The 22,054-nt window shown below is 37.3% G+C and overlaps 1 protein-coding gene across 2 annotated transcripts in view; it reads left to right on the top strand.

Moving 5' to 3' along the window:
• Positions 1-22,054, top strand: part of LRCH2 (leucine rich repeats and calponin homology domain containing 2) — a 50,021-nt gene that overhangs the window by 1,519 nt on the left and 26,448 nt on the right. For both annotated transcript variants that reach the window (XM_086470595.1, XM_086470593.1), the window contains exons 2-3: positions 17,051-17,195; positions 20,820-20,946. In XM_086470595.1, the coding sequence (XP_086326721.1) occupies positions 17,051-17,195; positions 20,820-20,946 (272 nt within the window). The remainder of the gene's footprint in view (positions 1-17,050; positions 17,196-20,819; positions 20,947-22,054) is intronic.

Raw genomic sequence — 22,054 nt, 5'->3', positions numbered from 1 at the left:
GTCGTAAGGATGAGGACTTGTAGTTCATGTGCATGCACACGGTGCCTGGAAGAGGCTGTGCAAGATGAGGGGAGCGATTTGGTTCGCGCTCTGGGGAATACGAGCTCCATGCTGTGGTTGGTTTGTATCTTCAAGGGTGTCAGATCCTTTGCAGTGAAGCTTTATTACCGGGGGTATTCCGGTCGGTCCTTCTTCCCAGCTCAGCGGGAGGATGATTACAAGTGCGGGTGTGAGGGACGTGTGCGCATCTAGCAGTGTGTATGTCGGAGCTTAATGTATTCACCGTGTTGGTAAATGCTTAGATGTTGTGACTGTGAGCTTGAATTTACTGAGGCTTTTAGGTGAAGTAAACTTGGAGACATTTTTCTGTAGTTTGTAGAAGACAAAACTGCGTTTTCCATGGGGGTTTTGTTATATTTTGGCTTATTTCCGATCTACTTCTGGATTTTTTTGCTGTTGGAGTAGTTACTGAAAATGGATAATTTTGAGTAATGTGCTAGAACAAAATATTAATGAGAGGTCTAGCATCTTTTGTTCACGGGTAGTAGTGGCTTTCCAAAATGTTGTTTGGGTGAATTTAATAGGGCTTTTGTTTAGGGCTTTTCTTTCCCCATGGATTATGAATAGCTGGCTTATTGTTTTGAATATGAGACAGCCCATTGTGGTACCATATCAATCTCTGACAATCCTATACTCCTGGTCTATTGAATACTAATTCTGTTGCTCTTTGTGTTGCATTTGTGCAGAGGGTTAAATAATGATGTACTCATTCTTCTGTGATATATTAGGTTATGTAGGGTGTAGAATTTGTGAAAGACTGATTTTTAAAATCCAATTTCTGTATCCAGTACCAAGCCTGCTAATGATTTGTGGGTGATTTTTTTTTTTTTTTCCTGACACGTGATGCATCCCTACGTGCAGTGCAGGTAAAAGTGTGTTAGTTATTTCATACTGGAAGCACAAGATTAAAAAAACCCAACAGGTTACATGAAGTAATATATCTTTTTCTTTGTAGTACCATAAAAATGTATTCAGCAACATAGTAGGTCACTTCTGTGTATAAATATTCAATAAAGCATTAAAAAAGAAGCATTGCATGTAAGCAGTCTATTAAAAAGATTTTTTTCTGTATCCTGAAGCAGGTATATCAAGGATCCATATTTTATGTTTGCTTTTGTTTGTTTGTAATTATTGTTCATTGCCTTTTGGCTTTTATTGTTTGTTTTATTTTGAATCTCAACACATTTGAGTAAAAGTTGTCTGCAGTGCTTGTCTTTTAGAATGTTGTAGAGCCCAGTCATTACAATCAGGATTGAATTTATTTGAATTAATTTGAATACAATCATGAAAGATTGTGTGAAAATGTTTAAGGTCAGTCTCTGACAAAAGTAGTCATATTACTTGCTGCTTTAAAAAGGAACTTCCTTAAATAGTTGATGTGGGTCTATGCAAGTACCATCTCGTAACAATCCTGATTTGATATAGCACTGATTTAAGAATTAATTCTGTGAAATACAAATTTCAGATGTCTTTCTAAATATGCTTATGAACAAAAGATTTGTAGTCTTTATTTTGACTTAATCCTTAGAATTTTTTTAAGTGGGTAAATGGTGTTCTGCTGGTGACTCGCGTACAGAGTATCGGCATGGCATAGAGCTTGATGGAAGATCAGCAACTGCCTCAGAGGCAATGACCATTTACTTATTGGCGATTTTGTAGCAGTTATCACTGTTTCATGTTAAAATATAACCATGAATAAGGATATAGATTTAGGCTGAGACATGGGAGATGGGGGGTTGGGTCAAAAGTCTTTGCTTTATTTCACTTTCTGTTTTAAGTCAGTGACTCTGAAATTCAGTTCTGTGTACTTGAAACAAACATTTGAAAAACCTTCTAACAAATCTGAATATGAAAGTTTTTTTTTTCCATATCACAAACACTTACTCAGTAGGATCCACAGTGTCACTGTAAATCCAGAATATTCTGCCTTAACATCAATAAAATCTGCAACAGAAAGAAAACCACTACAGTTCTCAATAAGGTTAATATATATATGTATGTATGTGTGTGTGTTTGTGTGTATTAAAGCACAGCTGCTGTCGATTTATCAAAAACACCCTGGGATTTTTTTATTTAAGGTCTGGCCGTATTTTACATCTAACTTATGTAATGGCTTGCCAGTACATAATTTGCAAGTACTGTAGCACGTTTTTGGCATCTTAAGTTTTATGACAAAAATATTGCTGAACTAAAAGCATAATGAAGATACCTGGCTGCTTAGCTCTGACCGTGTGTTTGGCATACTTTTTTTTAACCGTGAATTATCATTGCAGCTCTTTGGCCAAAAGACCCTAATTTTATTACTTGCCTGAATTTGTCCTCTGGCTGTTCAAACAGATCTTGTGCTGTTAAATGAACTTATTAAAAAAAAAAATAAAATTGTAGGTCATGAGATATCAAGAGGTGTATTGAATGTTCCAATCATTTTATTAACGTGTGTAGCTTTGCTTCTTCCTGCATGAGCAACATTAGGCCCCCTGGCAGTTAAGTAATTGAGTATATCACATCAGTGTAATCACTGTCTGCTTAGCTGAACAGTTGTGTGTTTTCTCTTTTATTTTTTTAAAGATAGATTCCCACGCTATGTTGCCATGCTGAACTAAGGCAACCTATGCATTTAGCAGTTTCTCTCTTTTTTTGTGGGCAGTTCTTAAAACATGAATTTAGTAAATGTGAAAGGTACTTGACTGACAGCTCAAGAAACAATTTATTTGCTCTGGATAAGTATACTGGTGCCATCAGGTGTATTTGTTTGACTGTCATGACAAATTTGATTCCCAGTTTTTAATTCTGAGGGAACCTCCAAGCAATTATAAGTAGGTGCATGATTGTCTGTAAATATATTGGCTTTGAAATTTCTTCTTTCTCACTGCCTGCTGCTTTATATAGCTTGGAAGTAACACCAGTGTATTCCCAATATGACTTCAGATAATGAGCCCTCCTGTCATGGCCAGTAACAATCTTGGCACCATGGGCACAGTTCCCACATGGTGATTCCTGCGTGTGTCTGCTGAGGGGGTGGGATGGGAGGAGACAGGCTTGTTGTTTGAGACACCATTGCCTAACATTACTTGAGTTACTTTGTTGATTTTTGACATCATCTTTTTGGCCCTTCTAAGATACAGTCATTCCTGTGGTTATGGATTAAAACCAACAAAACCTACAGCTTAATATTGAGTGTGAATTGCTAAGAATGTTAGTTTATAATATTCTTCTTCTGCCTTTGCAATATATGCTTCTAAACCAATTTATATTTTCCTGCCTGAGTAAAGTTATTTTTTGTTGGTGGTACCAATGTTGATTAAAGTGATGGCAGGTAACTACATAGCAATGCCAAATCCAGTTTTTCAGATTGAGAAAATAACATTCATATATGATGTGTATTTTAAATCTAGGTTACATTTTGGGAGTCAAACATGGTGAAAAATATGTGGTTCTTCACTAATGACATCTTCAGATTTGAACAAAAAGAGAAACTCAGATTATATGTTTTTTGGGGGGGAGGGGGTAGTGTTTACGCTCAGAAGTGTGTCTGATGTGAAACCTGGAAGTGACACAGTTTATAAGCAAGTAATTGTGGAAATTCCCCACATAAGTGGTTTCTTAGACTATCCAGTGTTTGGGCTAACAGAAAATAAATTATGTTGTCTGAGGCTTTCTTGCTCTCAGAAGGCCACTAATAAGGATACTTGTTAAGGAGACATGGTATTATAGGCAAGTTAGGAAAAGTCTCAGTTTAGTGAGTTGAAGTTAAAACAACTGATTAGTTCACCTGTATACAAGGATTGCATTATGAAGAATACCACTAACATCTTAATCTAAAAAAAACTAACTTAAAAATCCATGTTTTAGCCTTATCAGAAATACTGATGTACAAGAAACATGCAATGTGTAATTATTTTTTTCTGTGTGTTCGTCTTCCATCAAAACTAAATTTGCCACCACATTGACTATTTTTGTGCCTTGGAATATGAAAAAATCAACATCTGAAATATTTCTGCTTTTGATCGATCTAAAGAACTTTTTCCTGGTACATATTTCTGCTTTGTTACTTACTCTTTGAGGGGGGGAAGTATTTAGATCACAGATTGTATTGCAAAGCCTTGTGCTATCGCACAAGGACTAGCCTTTTTCAGATTTTTTTGGTTTGTGAAAAGTATCTTCTGATTTGACTTCTAAAACTTTGAAGCTGATTCAAAAGTATATATTTATTCTACTGGCAGGGCTGGTGTTTAATGTTGAAACATGTCCTTAGCAAAAAGGTAACTGAATGAGGACTGAAGGTTATAATTCCACAGAAAAAGCAAAGAGACTTGCTAGATACTTTTTGCGTTGGAAGTTCCACATGACAGTGTGGAGAGACTTCTGAATTCTCTGCTTTTCTGTGTCTGTACAACAGTCTGATTTTGATCATTCTTCCAACTAACCTGGGGTTGTTTGCTGCTTGCTAGGAGAATCTACCAGGTAGATATAGCAGGTCTACCAGGAAGTTATAGTAATTTAGGCAAGGTGGGGGGGAGAGGGGGGAGTCTTATTCTCTGTTACAGAACTGAAATACTTTTTTGCTTGGCAGACATGATTATCACTAATGTGTTCCCAAGTGTCAACATATGATTTCTCTTAAAAGGTTTTTGTAGTTACAAGGCTTGAAGGAACCCTGCATCTCAGGCCTGTTGATAGGCTGCTGACAAGCAGATGTAACTGCACAACAAGCAAATCCCTGACCATCTGTGTATTAAAACAAACATCTATTTCAATTTGTCACTTTACCACTGTTTCAGTAGGTGAAACCAGTATGTAGTGGACAAGAACTTGATATATCAAAGACTGACCTAGAACTAAAAGGTTTATGGAAGTGTTCACATCAGATCATTATATGCAGTAAAGAGTGATATTACATACTTATTTTTAAGCTAATAGAAGTGGCTACAGCCATTCTTAACTGCTGCCATGAGGTCTGGCATGAGTAGGAGAGTCAGCAGGAGGCACCAGCAAATAAGAACACATGCTGAAGTTGCTACAGCAGTGGCCTTCGTGTCTCGAGAACATGCTGTAGTTGCTGCTAAACCCTGTTCAGTCTGCTCGTGGGCTATTAGTTTATCCATTTTCTTCAGGGTTTTTCTGCTTCAGTCTTACTTCACTGGCTTTATTTTCCAGTATTGTATGTCTTCCAGCAGTCTAACTTTAAAAATGTTTCTGCTTTGTTTATCCGCACAAAAGGTCAGTCATATTGTAGACACCGGTTACAGTTGAGTAGTTGTAGCCTTTTGTCTCTGCCTCTTGTCTGTTTAGATTGTAAGCTCTTCAGGGCAAAGGCCTTGGATGTATGTAACAGAGACTAACGTAAGAAGCTTTACTTGGAATGAAACTTGGAATTTAAAAATTTCAAAACCAAAAAAAGAAATCAACGGAGGTAAACCAATGAGTAATGGCCAGTTTAAGTGGGAGGAAGGTGCTCTGTGCTATAATATAAAAGCTTACTAAGTCTTGTTGGTTTGTCAGGAGAACACACTTCATTCCTTTTTGGTAGTAAGCTGTTTTAAGAATTATAGTCTAGATTAAACACTAAAGTGCCGTGTTGTTTAGGGAAACAGATAAGCTTTCTGTGGGATTTGCTGCTTACCTTTTCAAACTAAAAAGATTTGTGGTGATAAGACGCCTTCAGAAGTGAAGAGGAAGATACTCCTTGACGTGTAGTAAATGTAGTAATGTTCTTTTGACTGTATAGCCAATTGATGTGCCAATTTGAGGAGTAAACAATCCCCTCCTCTTGGTGATGTGTTCTTTATTTTTCATTTTAATCATGCTATGCTAAAATAACTGAACACATGTACTCAAGAGTTGGAGCAGTGTGCTATCTTGTGTTGGAAATGCCTGGATCCTTCTCATGTGGTAACGTAGTGAGGAATTCCCTGAATTCATCTGTTCCAACCTTTAGATCAGAGATTCTGGTTTAGTTTTTGAGTGCAAATTTAAGGAAAAACCTCATGTACCTGAACTAACATATGGTGAGTTGAGATGACTTATGTGAAAAACAAGAACTGCTTGAACCGGACTTCCAGTTTAGACATGTTCAACGTAATCTTATCCAGTGGAGTTTAGGAGACTAGGTTCAATGAGGATGGGCTGGAATAGTGGGTTCCTCAAGGCTGCCTTGGTTTCAGAGCCAGCGTGCTGGATCTCGGTCTTTCCTCCCCAGCAGCAGAAGCCTGAGAGACACAACTGTTGGTATGTTCCAGTTACAGAAACATGTATTTCATATGGAAGAACAGTGATTCTATCTGACAGGATGCTTTTTTTTGTTAAAGTATCTAAAGCAATAAGAGTATATATTTTTAGAAAGGATTTTTTTTTTCCTTTAGTAGTGCTGTTTAGCTTGAAAAGCCAGGAACTCAGAATCTGCAAAATACAGTTTCTGGTTGCCTGTACAACCTTCCCTCCGTGCTTGATGAGAAACTTTAATTACGTGGTCATGTGCAGTTTCTTTGTTTGTCAGTTTAACTGCACAGACTTATTAATGATGTGGTTAACCATAAAGAAGGTATTTCCTAGCTCTCCAGTTGCTGGATTTAGAACCCAAACGCCACTTTGTAATACCTCTTTCACAAAAGTAGAAGCTATTCTGTGCTCTGTCAAACACTCAGTTAAAAAAAATAATTAAATGCTACTTGTAGCCACGTATAGTCTTGGGAGTGGTTTTTTTTTTCTTTTAAGCAGCTCAAAGAAGAAACATAAGCAGAGGAGTATGAAACTGAGAAGCAACGTGAAAAGATCGTTAGCTTCTCTAATATGGAGTGGCCTTGTGCTAAAATATTTGATGTTGTATTTCTGTGAGAAATGTGGTCACTCACATAAGCACAGTCCAGTACCCTGTGTTTCACTTCAATAGAAATGTAAGGAGACATTGTACGTGTTGGAAGACTGAATAAATGATCTAACATGCTCTGGAAGCTGTTAAACTGGCCAAAGTAATTAATTTTCCTGGAAGGTTTTGTCATCTCTTGCTATTAAGCAGTGGTCACCTTGATGGCAAGGAAATGCCTCCATTGTGCTTTTTCTGAATTTGCTCAGAAGTCCTGAGTTTCTTATCCATGCATGTTGCCATTGTGTGACTGCATAAAAGCCGCAAGTCTGTATCAGTGCTCTTTCTCCTTTCAGTTTCAGAAACTTGGCACTATTATTTCCCTTACTGTTAAATTATTGTCACATCACTTGGAAAGGGTTCTTTTTATCTTTGCTGCTGACTCCCACTGTATTCTCTGATTTCGTAGATGCTTGGGAAGAGATATTGGTCCTTATTTATGTGCAGTCTCTCAGGTCATGGTTATATGTAGGATTATATGCTATAGAATTAGAAAAAAAAATAAAGTGTATATATACGATATATTAGAAAAGTATTTTTGTAATATATAAATTGGACGTAACTGTATTGATAAAAATGTATCTACCCCAGGATTCTCTATTGAAAGCTAAAGATAATCTTTTTAACCTGTTACTTAACTTACTTTGCAGCCCCATATTTTCACTGAAAATAAGGAAAATAGATTTTGTCCTTAGTTGTCTGTTCCAGGCTGATGAAACCTATTGTGTATAATCTCCTTTTATACTAAAAATTCTCATACATGTGCATATACTTTTTGTCTACGTTGTGCTATATCTTTTTTGAGATAAGCCAGGAACTGCACTGCAGATGGGTATGCAATGAAGTAACTTCCTATTCTCTGTTCCTAGCACTGTTTTGTGCCTTTGACTTGAGTTGCCATTTTCAAAAAATCAAGTTTTGAGTAATATGGTTAGATAATTTCAGGTTTGAAATGTCAGCTTATTCACTTGAGTTACTAATTAAGTACAACACACCAAAACTGGGGAAGTATGTGAAAGTGAAATCTTAACAAAATTGTGCCTACAATAAATAGGAAGCAACACTGGAAACATAAAGTAGAACTAGCTGCACATGTAACATTGCTGAAAATGCAAAGTGTGTGTAAGACTTTTCCTTCATATATATATATATTTTATAATAAGCTACTGCAATATTAATTGTGAAGTGAGGATGAAGTTCTGGTAACATTGTTTAGGTTTATTTAAAAGTAAAAATTCTAACCATGTGGTTTCTAAAGTCCTTCTGAGCAGGGACACCAAAAAGCTTATTTCTTAAAATGATCTTTTGCTTCTGTAGAAACTAAGTGTTTTGCTCTTTGTGCACATTGAGTTCATGTTTAATTGGTTTGAGGGAGCTTTTTTAGATGTAGGTTTTATAGTTAATATTCTAGGTGATTTGGAATTAAATTTCAACTATGACAATGTCGTATTGAGAAAAAATGTTTGGAGGATGACCTTTTAGATGGCATTAAATACTTAGATATGAAATCTTATTTTCTGCAAGTGCCTTATATTTTTTGAAAGTAAAACAGCATCAGTGTTAAATGCTCAGGCATAGCTTCATAACAAGTTGTGTCTATGTCTTCTGTTAAAAAAGTTGCTTCCTATTTGTGGGAAGACTGGGCTGCAGAGTGTGAGCCCTGCTGTTTGTGATTCTGTAATAAAAGCTTATGGGGCTTCTGAACCAGTTCTGAGTTTTTGTCTATTCTATGTCATTTTGATATGTCAACTAATACATAGCAACCACAAGGATTAGATGAAGACAGATTATGCTTCTATTTTACTTAAGAGAATACACAACAGATTAAAAAAATTAAATATTACTACATAAACTGTTAACTATAGACTTTAAATGTATTTAACTTTTCTTGTGACAAGGAAAGTACATCAGTCAATTTAGTTTCCTGAGAGCTAAGGGTGCCTGGCAGGTGTATCAGAGTTCCTTTATTACGCATAAGCACTGATCGGTGCTCAGTTTGGTCTCTGTAGTTCTTCACCATAGCTCTTAATGTTGGAGAGCAAACATGTATTTGTATGTGAAGTTCAGTTACATGCAAGAATTATTTTGCTGTAATTCTTGAACATTCTTTGCCACTAAATTCTAAAATTTTTTGTCTGTTTTGCAGTTGAAGTGGTTGTTGTTTATAACAGTATGCACAATCATTCTGCATTTGGACATATTTTAATTGTTCAGTGTTTAATTTTGCAACCTAAGTAAATAATAAGGATTCTGCTATTGTTTAATTAACCAGTTTTTTTCTTTTTTCAAAGGAAAATTTAAAAACATTTCTATGTTTAACAGAAGTCATGCATTAAGATTTGAACTCTAAACCTGCAAGTAGCATGTGTAGAATTTGAGGAGAATGCTAGAGGACATCACTTTTGACATAAGCTTGGCAAGCTTAAGAGTTCCTTTTTACTGAGGTTCCTGAAAACCAGACTGAATCAGTAGTTTCAGAAACTTGGTTCTGTTCCAGTTGTAATAAAAAGTGCTAGGTAGCTTATGCAAAGGAGTTAAGATCAGAATCTGTGAGGAAGAAAAAAACGTATTGAATAGTCTCTTCCCACCAAATCTAGCTTTCAGATTCTGACTTTGTCTTGCGTTTTGTGTGTTGTTGGTTTTTTCTTTTTTTCCCTATAACCAGATAACAGTATAGGAGCAAGGTGCTTGAGACATGCTGTAGCGTGATCACTTTCTTTTTGGTAAACGGGATACAGGATACATTGAGTTTCGTGGTGTTGGGGTGGTTTTTTTGTTTTTGTTTTTTTTTAAGGTGAATGTTGTTTGAGGGGGATTTTTGTGGTGTGGCATTCTTTTTTCTTTTTTTTGTGTGTGTATGGTTTTGTTTTGTTTTGCTCTGTAACTCTGTATTTGAAAGCTCCAGATGAGGATTTATGTTTCATTAATGCTGCCATCAAAATTCATGACTGGCAGAATTAAGATGCTTTATAGGAACCAGATAGGTGTTTAGGCACACTTGGCTTTTTTGATACATCTTGGTTCTCCTCTTTAGCGTCATATCGAACTGAGATTTGAAATACCCAAACAGTGCTAATACAAACAAACTACAATTTTATATCCTATAATTACATAGGTTGAAAGAGATCTTTGTAGGTCATCTAGGACAGTCTCCTACTCAGAACAGGCCCAGTTAGAGCAGGTTTCTTGAGGCCTTGTCCAGTTGAGTTTTGAGCATATCCAGTGATATTTCAGTCTGTGAAATGTGTTTTCTGGATTCTCCTAGAAGCCTCAGTTAATTTCATTTTTCTGACTGAAGAAAGCATTGTTACATAAACAATGAAATTGGTTTGTTCCTGCTAAGTGCCATTTGTGGTCAGTGATAAAAGCTAGGTCTCTTATTTCCTTTCTTAGTATCTCAGCAAGCTGGGCAAGGAGTCTTAAGCTTTAGTAGGGTTTGAAACATATTATTTTCTTAATTTTTCTTTTTTACATACATTGTTTGTCACTTTAATATTGGGCCTATAGACTTCAGGTTAAGATCACTAAATTCAAATGGTACCTTTGAATACCGACTGACTCATGAATCCATTTTCCCTAGTCTTAGAATGACCATGTCATTTATATAGTACTTACGTGACTCTTTTGAAGATTAAAACAAGGATATTGTTAGTGATCATACTAAAGACCAATCATATTCTTAAATATGTAGATACTACTGAAATATCACAACAGAAGCTGGCAGCTTCAGTTTGCTAATAAACTACTGTATACTATTTCCATGGGTTTTGTTACCTTTTTTACTTCTCAAAGCAGGATTACTAAAACAAGGAAGGAGGAAAACTTAATACAAGTGGATTTATGTTCTAAACTGTTTTGTTCAAAGACTTTAAGTTGTTACCAATTCTTCAGGATCTTTGGAAGCTTGATACTTACAGTAGTGAAATGAAGGATGACGTTTTGAGATGTGGATAAATAAAGTTTAGTGTTAGCTCATCAATGTTTCTTTTTAGTAAAATTTCAGAGCGTCTTCATTGAATTATTTCCAGTAAAGAACATGGCAAGACTAATGATACTACAAAAAACCGTGGTTTTGCATTGTTACATACCTGAATGGGAGATGTACAGGCTTGAATCATTCCCCTGAGGACTAAACAAGCACTTTTTTATGGTGTGGCTGTGCAAACTGTGCTAGTATAATATAAAATAGGATAGGAGCTAATGAATTTACTCAGCTGCTGAGGAATTACTTGTTGAGCCACAGTCATGAACAATGACAGCATTCCAACTGAGAGATTCGGAGGGTCTTTTTCTACTTAGCTTTGAGTTTCTGTGACTAATTCTGCAGCCTTGGTTGTTCATCTGCAGTAGGTGAGAGATTCCCTCTGCTCCATGTATTAAAAGTAACATTGCCGGGCTCTTGAAGTTGACCCCAGCATGCCAGGAGTCCATGGTGGGCATAATGTAGATGAAGTGTTGTACTGCTTTGGCAAGCGGACCTGTTCTTTGCTTTGCATTTGTACTTTTCTTTCTATCCTGTGCTGGAATCTCCATTCCTGGTACAAGATGGGCAACTCATGCTCATAGGAGCTTAAGGTGTTAGACTTTTCTAGGCTGACTTAGGGGTTTTTTGTTGTTTTGGGTGGGTGGGGGTTTTTTTTTTGAGACAAATTTCACTATTTCATGCATGCGTCTTTGCTTTATGGTTAATCTTAAATGCTTGGCAGGTTGGATTTAACTTTCCTTCCTCCTTGGGGAGATAGGGAAATGCATACATTTACTGGCTGATTCCTTTCAATTATTTTGACATTTCAGCATCTGGAATATCTTTGTGCTGCAGAACTTAATTTCTTAAATGTTATATTCTGTCTCCTGTTCCTTGAATGCTATGCTACAAATAATGCCCATCATTTACTATGGTTGATTGTGAAGTTAAAGGTGTTTGGAGTCTAATGTCCTTACTTGTGGGTGAAGGGGATACATTAGTAAAGCCTTAGTTTTGTCTGCGTTGCTCACACCACTCTTGGAACTCCATCAGATAGAATGCAAATCTGATAATTTTATAGGACGACCCTCAAGGAGGGAGGCTTGGCTTTATGTTTGAGATGGGAGAAGAAGAAAGACAGGATATTTGTGTAACAGAAGAATAGTTGGTAGGACACGTGGTCATAAGGTGGTTTTGGATCGTTAGACTAAGAACATTTGCCTGCCTGTATTTCTTCAGTACTATTGGCCTGTCAAGTGAATTAATTGCTGTGTGAAATATAAATAAGCTCAGGGGTTTTTTTAATGCTGCTGCTGCTCAATATAAATGTTAACCATCACAGGATTTGAATTATAAGATGACTGAGTATTTTGTGGACGTGGAAAACTTCTGCCTCCTGGATGTACCATATGCAGGTGTTTCTGTAGTGTTTGTGACTTTTTTTTTTGTTCTCCAGAATGATCTTGCATCTGACTGCTTAATAAATTTTGTGTGTTGATCAGTTTTGTGTTTAGATCAGCTAACATTGTATCTTTAGGATCAGGTCTGAACACTTAATTTTATGCATTCAATGACTTCTATAGGGCTAATTATATAGTTACTGTTGTGCTTAGATGGTTTTTGGTTTAGACTTGGCTAAAGCTTACTAGAAAAACTGGCCAGGAAAATCTGTATGCAGTACAAGTTAGGAGAGCACATCTGGTTTTGCAGGGGGATGGGTTGCTGTTTCTTTTCAATCTAGTTTCTAAATAAAATTTTGAAACACTTTGAGCAAACAAAAATCCAACACTGGTATCATGGATAAGCATATTTTTATGAAAAATGTTATAACATCAAGATGAGGTTCAAGTGTAAATTTCTCAACTAAGCCTTGTATTTCAAATTCAACATGTAGTGCATGCAAAGTGTGAATATAAAAGTGATTGTGCTGGATCAAATAAAAAAAACAGTCTGTGCCTCTGATGGTAAGCAGTCACGAATACTGAAGGAAAAGTGCAAAACCAAGGCAAACATGATGTTAATACTATTTGACTACCTTGCTACATGCTGCTGTAACCTCACAGCTTGAGCTTTTTGTTTTTCCTTTTGATCATGGCTTACATTTATGCAAGATACTCTTACTTCTAAATAGATTTGCCTCCAAACTCTTGACTGATTTCCTAAAATTCTTTCCTTTTGAACTTTCAATATATTATCTTACAGTCAGTAAAGGCTTTACTCTTTCTGTTAAAAAGAAACTGAGCTGCGACCAACTTCTCCATATTTTTGTAGTTCTCCTTTTAAATTTAAATTTAGTAATGGTGTACTTCTTGCTTTTGTTTCTGCAGAGGTAGTGAGTTGAAATACCCTGTGATTCATGAGCAGTCATGGATAGTGTCTTCTATTTAGTCTTCACATAACACCCCAAATTTAGAGTTTTCCAGTCTAAACTGGTTAAGCAAATAATTCATATAATCCCACTTCTAGAGGAGTTGTCATCTTAAATCATCTGCAGTTCTGCATTTAGTGGCTTTTCTTGCTGCTTCAGTCTAGTAACTGTTAGAAAACTATTCTCATTTTAAGTGCCAGCAACATGCTTCCATTTTGATTGAGATGAAGTCTATTGAGTTTATAAAGGAAAACTGTATTCCAGAAGTTTCCTTCTTCTGTTCTTACAATATTTTCTTGGTCATACATTGGGTTATTTGCCTTACAAAGGCACCTAAATTGCATAAGCTTCACATCTACATTTTATTTAGCATAATGGATGAACTCATCTTACGGATTTTTTGCTCATTGTGAAAACATTTCTGGGGTAAAAATAATTTTTCAGTTTGGATAAAGAATAGCATTTGTTTTTAAAAAGCTGTAAGTAGATATGATATATAAATGTTGTGGAAAGCTATATACGTTTGAATCTTTCTCTTTAGAAAGATCTGAACCCTGGCACTATTCTAATACTGTTTTGCAATGGATGAATGAAAAATTGCTTGGAAGACTGTCTTCCAACTCTTTATGTACATTTTGTATTATTGACAGATAGTGGTTATAATTTCTGATTTTAATAGGACTTCTGGGTGTCATAATGGAAAAGTGCCCTGCAGTGTCTTAAGCCATTGTTTTCAACAATAATATGTATCAATTTTAATATATTTGTGTATTTTCTTCTAGTAATGAAATTGTATGGGTTTTGTACGAGGGTACGCTAAGAGACTTCAATCAGATTGTATTAATGTGATTTTTGTCAGGCCAGGCTAGAAACCACATCTGGGTTTACATTGCCTGTTGAGTACTACAGTCTTGGTCCAGTCATTGTTCTAGGCAGTGGGTTAGTGCACACTATAGTTGTTGTCTGGCCGACCTCTGGGTTTTATTTCTGCAGAAGAAATGGCAAAGCTGTTTTTTAACCTGTGTCTTTCCAAGGCATATGGTTGGGGTATGGCTAGACACACATAAAGTGGCAGAATTTTCATGGTGCTCTTGAATCTTCCAGTTCAGGTATAGTCTACTGCTCTTTGGATCAGTGGCAGTAGGGTGGAACTCTTTGTCACTTTTATATTGTGGACTAGATCTTTTTACTAGCCTTCTGTTATCTTTCCAGCTGCTGATAAAACAAAATTAAGAGCAGCCTTAGAGCTGATTTCTTCAAAGTGGGATTGTAGCAAAGACTGTTCATTGTGTAGTGGAGGTTGTAGAACTGTGCTGGCGGTAAAAGGATGCCAGTCATGCAACCTAGATATTTCTCTTTCTGCCTCTTGCAGCAAGAGTTTGCAGAATTCAGTGTCAGCAGTGGATGCCCTGATCTAAAGGCTTTGTGATGCTTCAGCTGGAGAATGTTTCTTAGAAATGATGGATGGAGTGACAGCCAGTTAGCTCACAAACTTCACATATTCTAGACTTCAGGAAGCAAAGTTGAGGCTACTTCCAAAAATAGTGCCATTGGAAGGTGGCGTTTCATTGTACCGGTCCATTTTCATAGAATCATAAAATGTATTGGCTTGGAAGGCACCTCTAAAGGCCATCTGGTCCAACTCCCCTACAATAAGCAGGGATGCCTCTAACTAGGTCAGGTTGCTCAGGGCCCCATCAAGCCTGACCATGAATGTCTCCAGGGATGGGGCTTCCACTACCTCTCTGGGCAACCTGTTCCAGTGATCCACCACCCTCGTATTAAAGAACTTTTTCCTAATGTCCAACCTAAATCTACCCTTTTCTAGCTTAAAACCGTTACCCCTCATCCAATTGTTGCAAACCCTTGTGAACAGTTCTTCCCCTGCATTCTTCTAGGCCCCTTTGAGGTATTGGAAGGTGGCTATAAGGTCCCCCCGGAGCCTTCTCTTTTCCAGGCTGAACAACCCCAACTCTCTCAGCCTGTCCTCACAGGGGAGGTGCTCCAGCCCTCTGATCATCTTTGTGGCCCTCCTCTGGACCTGCTCCAACAGGTCCACGTTGTTCTTGTGTTGGGGGCTCCAGAGCTGGATGCAGTACTCCAGGTGAGGTCTCACTAGGGCAGAATAGAGGGGCAGAATGACCTCCCTTGATCTTCTGGCCATGCTTCTTTTGATGCAGCGCAGGATTTTATTTGATGGGTGTCTGCAGCACACTGTGTGGATGGCCTTCCCCACTGCTAGGCACACTGATGACTTGCATTCTGCCTGTTGTATACCAGCATCATGTGTTCTCCTCTGCAAAGCTAACTTCTACCCTTTTGTCCTCCAGCCCACACTAATGTGATGAGTTATTCTGCCACAGGTGCAAGTCTTTGTATTTGCCTTTATTAAACTGAATGAGGTGTCTGCCAGTTAAGGTTACTCTGGCTGGTATCCTATCCCTCCAGCATATGAGTTGCCTTTTTGCTCCCTCCAACTTGGTGTTGTCTGTGTGCTTCTTAAGAGCACATTCTGTCCTGTTTTCTGGGTTGTTGTTGAAGATACTAAATGATACTGATTCCAGTGTTGGTCCCGAGAAATGCTGTTATAGCTGGTTTGCCAGTTATACTTCAGGCTGCTGAGGTTTCTTCTTCGAGCCTGATGGTGACTTTGAGCAACTTTTCCAGCCACCTTCTAGTCTTTCAGTCTAATGTAGAACAAATTGTGTTTGTTCCAGTGATAATGTGATAGGAGCTAAGCAGAAACACAGTTATTTCATGCAAGTGTTAAAAACTGAGAACTAAAGCCTGAAATAGCAAGGAATCTGTATTGCTTCGTTGTTAAAAAGAGAGTTTATTCAGTGTTTCTGAGAAACCACATCCTTTTGAAATATCTTGGGTTGGGAGCCAGAGTTACTTTGAAAAAAGTAGATAGTTCTCAACTAAATATCTTCTAAGATAGTTTCATGGACTTTTTATGACATGGGTTTTGGTAGTTAACTGATAATTTCCGTGAGTCTTGGGTCACAGCCCACTTGAATTTTCTGGTATTTTTAAAGATTTCATATAGACAGGGATGGTATACAATTTTGTAGTGTTCTGGTTTTCCATATTTTCTGCATGCAGGCTTGCATAATGCAGTCATACATTGTCAAAATAACTTTAGTTCAAGTATTATGTTTCCATTGTCAAAGATATCTCCTCTTTCTGCTCTTAGGCTAGGCTAAATTGCATCCTTATTTTTATAGCTAAATGCATTTGGCATTAGTTTTTGTAACTTCTTTTTAGCTAAGTTATAAATGTGTTAACTGGAGAATGTCTCAGTTACTGTGCTTGCAATAAAGAATATTTTTAGATGAGAATTGAAGTTCTTCAGCAAATTAAATATGTAAGGATTTTTTGCAAATTTGGCTTTAGCATTGCAGATACTTTGTACAATGAGATTAGATTCTAATGTAGCTGTCAAACAGGAAAATTAATATTTACTAGGTTTGTACCTTGACTTATTGTGCCTAGAATTGGAGGGAAAAAAACAACAATTGCGCAGAACAAAGACTGATAGAGAAGGGACAATCATAATTGATATTCAGTTGCATTTTAAATATTCTTAATTACGTAGTGGGTAATAAATTTTTGAATTCCTGTTAAGTCTTCTTTGTGTATTAATTATATATAGTAGCATCTGGTAAAACTGAATTATTTTGCACTTCATGCAACACCTTAATTTTTAGGAGCATGACAAGAATAACAGTGCGTATTTTTATCGCCTCTTACTGCAGGAGATTTTTGACTAAAAAAGGATTATTTTTTCTTCTAGATCTTTCAAAGAACAGATTTACTGAAATTCCTCCTGATGTCTGGCTCTTTGCACCACTGGAAACTTTAAATTTGTATCACAACTGCATCAAATCCATTCCAGAGTCCATTAAAAACCTGCAAATGCTTACTTACCTTAATATTAGGTGAGTAATGATTGTTATTTTTGGTCTTTATATAACTTACCTCATTGGAGAGGTGGCATTCTACTTCATCAGGTCATTGGGTGCACTTGCGCCCTCATTTTTGCCCAGATAGATAAAATTATTCCGTTTGTTTGCCTTATCCTTGGTGTTTTAGGGCCAGCAGTTGTTGGTGTCAGTTCCTTTGTGGGAAGGAATTGACTGCATTATGAAATTTTAGTCAGTAAACTGTGGTGGCTGAGAATGAGGGGAGTTTACAAAATTTTCTTTATTGTTATTGTTATACAGACAGACAGTGTTTAGAAACTACGTCTGTAAAAAAAATTTGCTCCTCTTGAGAGGGTAGACTACTCATTTTGCACATTACTTACATCTGTTGCTGTATTACTGTTCTTAAAACTTGAAAAATGATTGGATTTTCTCAGAACAACAGAAGATGAATATGAGCCCTGGAAGGAGAGGAAATCTAGAGCCGAGAATCTAATGGAATCTTTTTGGACTCTCCCAAAAAAGAGCCAAGACCCTGTTTTCCACAATATTCCTTGTTTCTTCACAGAGTAGCAACAGCCCATTTCTCTTTTGGTTGTAATTGAGGGGCTGAATACAGAAATGAAATAGTCTGTAGTTCTAACTGGGCATTGCATGGTATTTAGAATTATAGAATCGTTTAGGTTGGAAAAGACCTTTAAGATCATAAAGTCCAACCGTTGACCTAACACTGCTAAGTCCATCACTAAACCATGTTGCTAAGCTCCCTATCTACATTTCTTATAAATACCTCCAGGGAAGGCAGCTCAACTGCTTCCCTGGGCAGCCTGTTCCAATATTTGACCGCTCTTTCAGTGAAGAAATTCTTCCGAACGTCCTATTTAAACATCTCCTGGCACAATTTGAGGCCATTTCCTCTTGTCCTATCACTTGTTACGTGGGAGAAGAGACCAACACCCACCTTGTGGAGATTGAGGGCACTGACTCTGATTTGGGATAAACCAAAGGCCTTTGTTGTTTGCTACAGCATCATTATATACTTTTCTCTACTAGTTCATGTGCCACTACCACTAACCCCATTGGCTGCTGTCCTGCAGGCTTGTGTTCCTCTCATGTCTAAGGGTCTGCACCTGTTTACTTCCCTGTTATCTTCCTTTACTCTTGTTCAAGGCTCAGGGCAGGAGCTGGCTGAATCCTGCTAACTCTTTCCATCCCTTCTCTCCTTATTGACTTGCTCCTACATCACCTCACTACAACCTCCTCTCAGGTTGTTGTAGAGCACAATAGGGTCTCCCCTCAGCCTACATTTCTCCAGACTAAACAACCCCAGTTCCCTCAGCCGATCCTCGTAAGACCTGTTCTCCAGACCCTTGACCAGCTTTGCTGCCCTTTTCTGGACACACTCCAGCACCTCAATGTCTCTCTTGCAGTGAGGGGCCCAAAACTGCACACGATATTTGAGGTGCAGCCTCACCAGTGCTGAGTACAGGGGCACGATCACCTCCCTACTCCTGTTGGCCACACTATTGCTGATACAGGCCAGGATGCTGTTTGGCCTTCTTGGCCACCTGGGCACACTGATGGCTCGTGTTCAGCTGGCTGTCAATCAGCACCCCCAGGGCCTTTTCCACCGGGCGGCTTTCCAGCCACTTGCCCCAAGCCTGTAGCACTCCGTGGGGTTGTTGTGACCCAAGTGCAGGACCTGGCACTCGGCCTTGTTAAACCTCATAGTGTTGGCCTCAGCCCATCGATCCAGCCTGTCCAGGTCCCTCTGTGGAGTCGTTCTACTCTCCAGCAGATCAGCCCTCCTGCTCAGCTTGCTGTCATCTGGAAACTTACTGAGGGTGCACTTGATCTCCTCATTCAGATCACCGATAAAGATATTAAACAGAACTGGCTCTGGTACTGAGCCCTGGGGAGCACCACTTGTGACTGGACACCACCTGGATTTAACTCCATTCGCCACAACTCTTTGGGCCTAGCCATCATGCCAGTTTTTAACCCAGCAAAGAGTACATGACATTTGAAGAATCAACTCTTCTAGTCATCATTTGCCTTACTGTGCTTTGTCTTCATTTTTGTGCTAATGTCTGAGGACTGTTTCTGCAGTGCATGAACATGTGGACTATAGTAGTTGAAGAACAGGCTAAAATCCTGGCTTAATTTCAATATTTTGTTACAGAAGAAAACCATGTGATCTGAAATTCTAATTTTGGATTCTGAAGACTGAAGAAATGTATTGTGCAATTCATAGTAAAGTAGGCAGCTCTTTAAAAAAAAAAACACAAACAAACCCACAAAAAGCGGAGGAAATTTAAATGATGCAGATAATGACTGTTTCATTGCCACATTTTTATAATCAATTAAAAAAAGTTTACTTGCACCTTACATTTTTTGCTTCTCATGCTCTTCAACCAAAAACCTTGTCATATCTGCCTGAAATACAACATAAAAAAAGAGACTTACTGCATGCCTACATCCAAAACTTAATTTTTATTGGTCACTTAGAATGAGCAGTCTAAATACATTACTTTTGTAAAGATACTGATAAAAGTTTACTTTCATTTTATGGTGTTGAAATTGCAGTACTTCTGTGAAGCTGAAATGTTGCCAGAACATAAATCTATTTTTGTTGATTTTGCAGCCCTATAAACTGGTCCTGGAGAAAAATAATGTAAAAAGCTTTGGTCTCTTAAAATATGAAAACAGTGGTCTAATATACATCAATTAAACAGTAAAACTTCTGGCTTTTTCTTACTATAGTGTGAACATAAATGTCAATGCTTAAGTTGTTTTGGTTTGGGTATTTTTTTTCCAAAATAGAAGTGACCTCTACACAGTTCTACTTACTGCTTAAAGCAACAGTAACTACTGAAATTTATTTACTTTTTTGTATGAAAGGGGTTGCTTTCATACCACATCTGAACAAGGTGGTTTTCCAATGGCTTTTTTAAATGTATAAGTACCTTATTAGAAAACTTCGATGTATTTCTGGCAGTGGCAGTCTGGAGTTAGTAGTTTTTCCAGTATGGATTTAAAACGACTTGTCAGTAACAGTATATCTCTTGTGTACAAAGCAGAAATACATGCAGGCAGTTGGAAAATGATATACATAAAAACCCCCAACTTTAATTAAAACTTACCTTCCAGACTATGGCTCAGCAAAGTAATAAGTAGATTAAAGGGCTTTTTGTGATGGCTCAGGATGGCATGACCACATGACATGGGAAACAGTGGCCTTGTATAAAGTTCTGGTTTGCTGAGAACATGAACTTTGTATTGGTAGACCATCAGATCAGGTGGTCCTTCTGAAGGCATTGGAAAGCAGGATAAAAGCAAACATCAAATGTAGTATTTCTTTTAACCAAGTTCTCTGTACATTTTAGCATTAGTTTCAGTTATAGTACATACTCATTTCATCAGGTGAGATGGGGACATAAAATTCACATATGAGAGAGGTTTTATCTGGTAGGGAATTGATGATGGAGATTGTAGCTTACATTTAGGTGAAATTGTAATAGGGGAAGAATATCTTCTGGAATAGGAGAGAAGTTGTACAATGTGCAGTTTAGACTCCCCGTCAGGCGTAAAAAGAAGATTATAATCTGTCCTTGCTTCTTCATTTTTCTTTCTTTGAAGTCGAAATCTTTTATCAACGTTGCCAAAATACCTGTTTGATCTTCCACTTAAAGTTCTGGTTGTCAGTAATAATAAGCTGGTCTCCATTCCAGAAGAAATTGGAAAGCTGAGAGATCTAATGGAGTTGGTAAGTACAATTGTGAACCATGGTACTAAGTAAACTTAAACTCTAAGCAGTTTATTTACAGTATAATAAAAATTGAAATTAATTTTTAAATATAGAACTAGAAAATGTAAATTCAGTTACTGCTTTTTCTTAGTGTTTGATCTCAAGTTACAGGTGTAATATACTATAGAGTTTTAAAAACAGGGTTAAACACAAATCAGTATGTTGGGTTAACTAAAGCTTAAGGGGTTCATAAATAAAATATTTTCTCAGATTATTTCGTTTGAGTCCCTTGTATGCTGTTAAAAATGGTGAATTTTTCGGTTTACCTTCTTTACAGTGATCATAATTCCATGTATTTTTCTTATATGTTATCAGGAATCTTCTTTCCATCTAAAGAGTTCATATCTTTACTCTGTGGTCTTACACAAGTTATGCCATTCAGTCATCTTGTTCTGTGGGGTTTTGGTTTTGTTTTGTTTTGTTTTTTCCCCATTTCTGCTATTCCTTTATTTTGATTTGCGTGAATAGAATGGTGTGTGATATTCACAGTTTAGGTGTCTGTGCAACATGATTTTATCCTGTGGTATACTAAAGTTTTGCGCTTTGTCAGCCATTACTTTCTCTATATTTCTTTAATATTCTGGGCTTTTCTGATCATTACTTGTCTTAAGCTCATGTGTTTTAGAGAACTATGCACAATTATTCACCGACCTGGCACTTGAACTAGATCTGATTTATTTATTCCCTGCCTGCGTATGCATGATTTATTTGGTCACTGCAAGCAGTCCTTATTCTGTTTCCAGAGTAGCTGTTTTCCCTGTAGATTTCCTTTAACATGGCCTAATTTCTGAACTATAACTCAACATTCTTTTTAATTTAGAAGTAATATGAGCTGTTCTGAATGTTTGTGAGGCTTTTCTAGTGTCCTCTACTCTTGGGTGAGAAATCCTGTTAGTGTCATAGGACTTCAAGGTAGGATCACTGCTGGTTGTTTACAGGAAGTGAATGTGTTTCAGAATTGCAGTTGTGGTATTTTTGGCTTTTTATTCAAAGTTGTAAAACCTAGAGTACATACTTCATGACACAGATTAAGGACATAGTAGAGTTTCATTCCAGTACCTGTGTA

The sequence above is a fragment of the Leptosomus discolor genome, chromosome 9 (assembly GCF_034619465.1).
Source record: "Leptosomus discolor isolate bLepDis1 chromosome 9, bLepDis1.hap2, whole genome shotgun sequence".
NCBI classification, from domain to species: Eukaryota; Metazoa; Chordata; class Aves; order Leptosomiformes; family Leptosomidae; genus Leptosomus; species Leptosomus discolor.
Note: the sequence above shows the minus strand (reverse complement) of the source record. Positions and strands in the feature narration are given on the sequence as shown.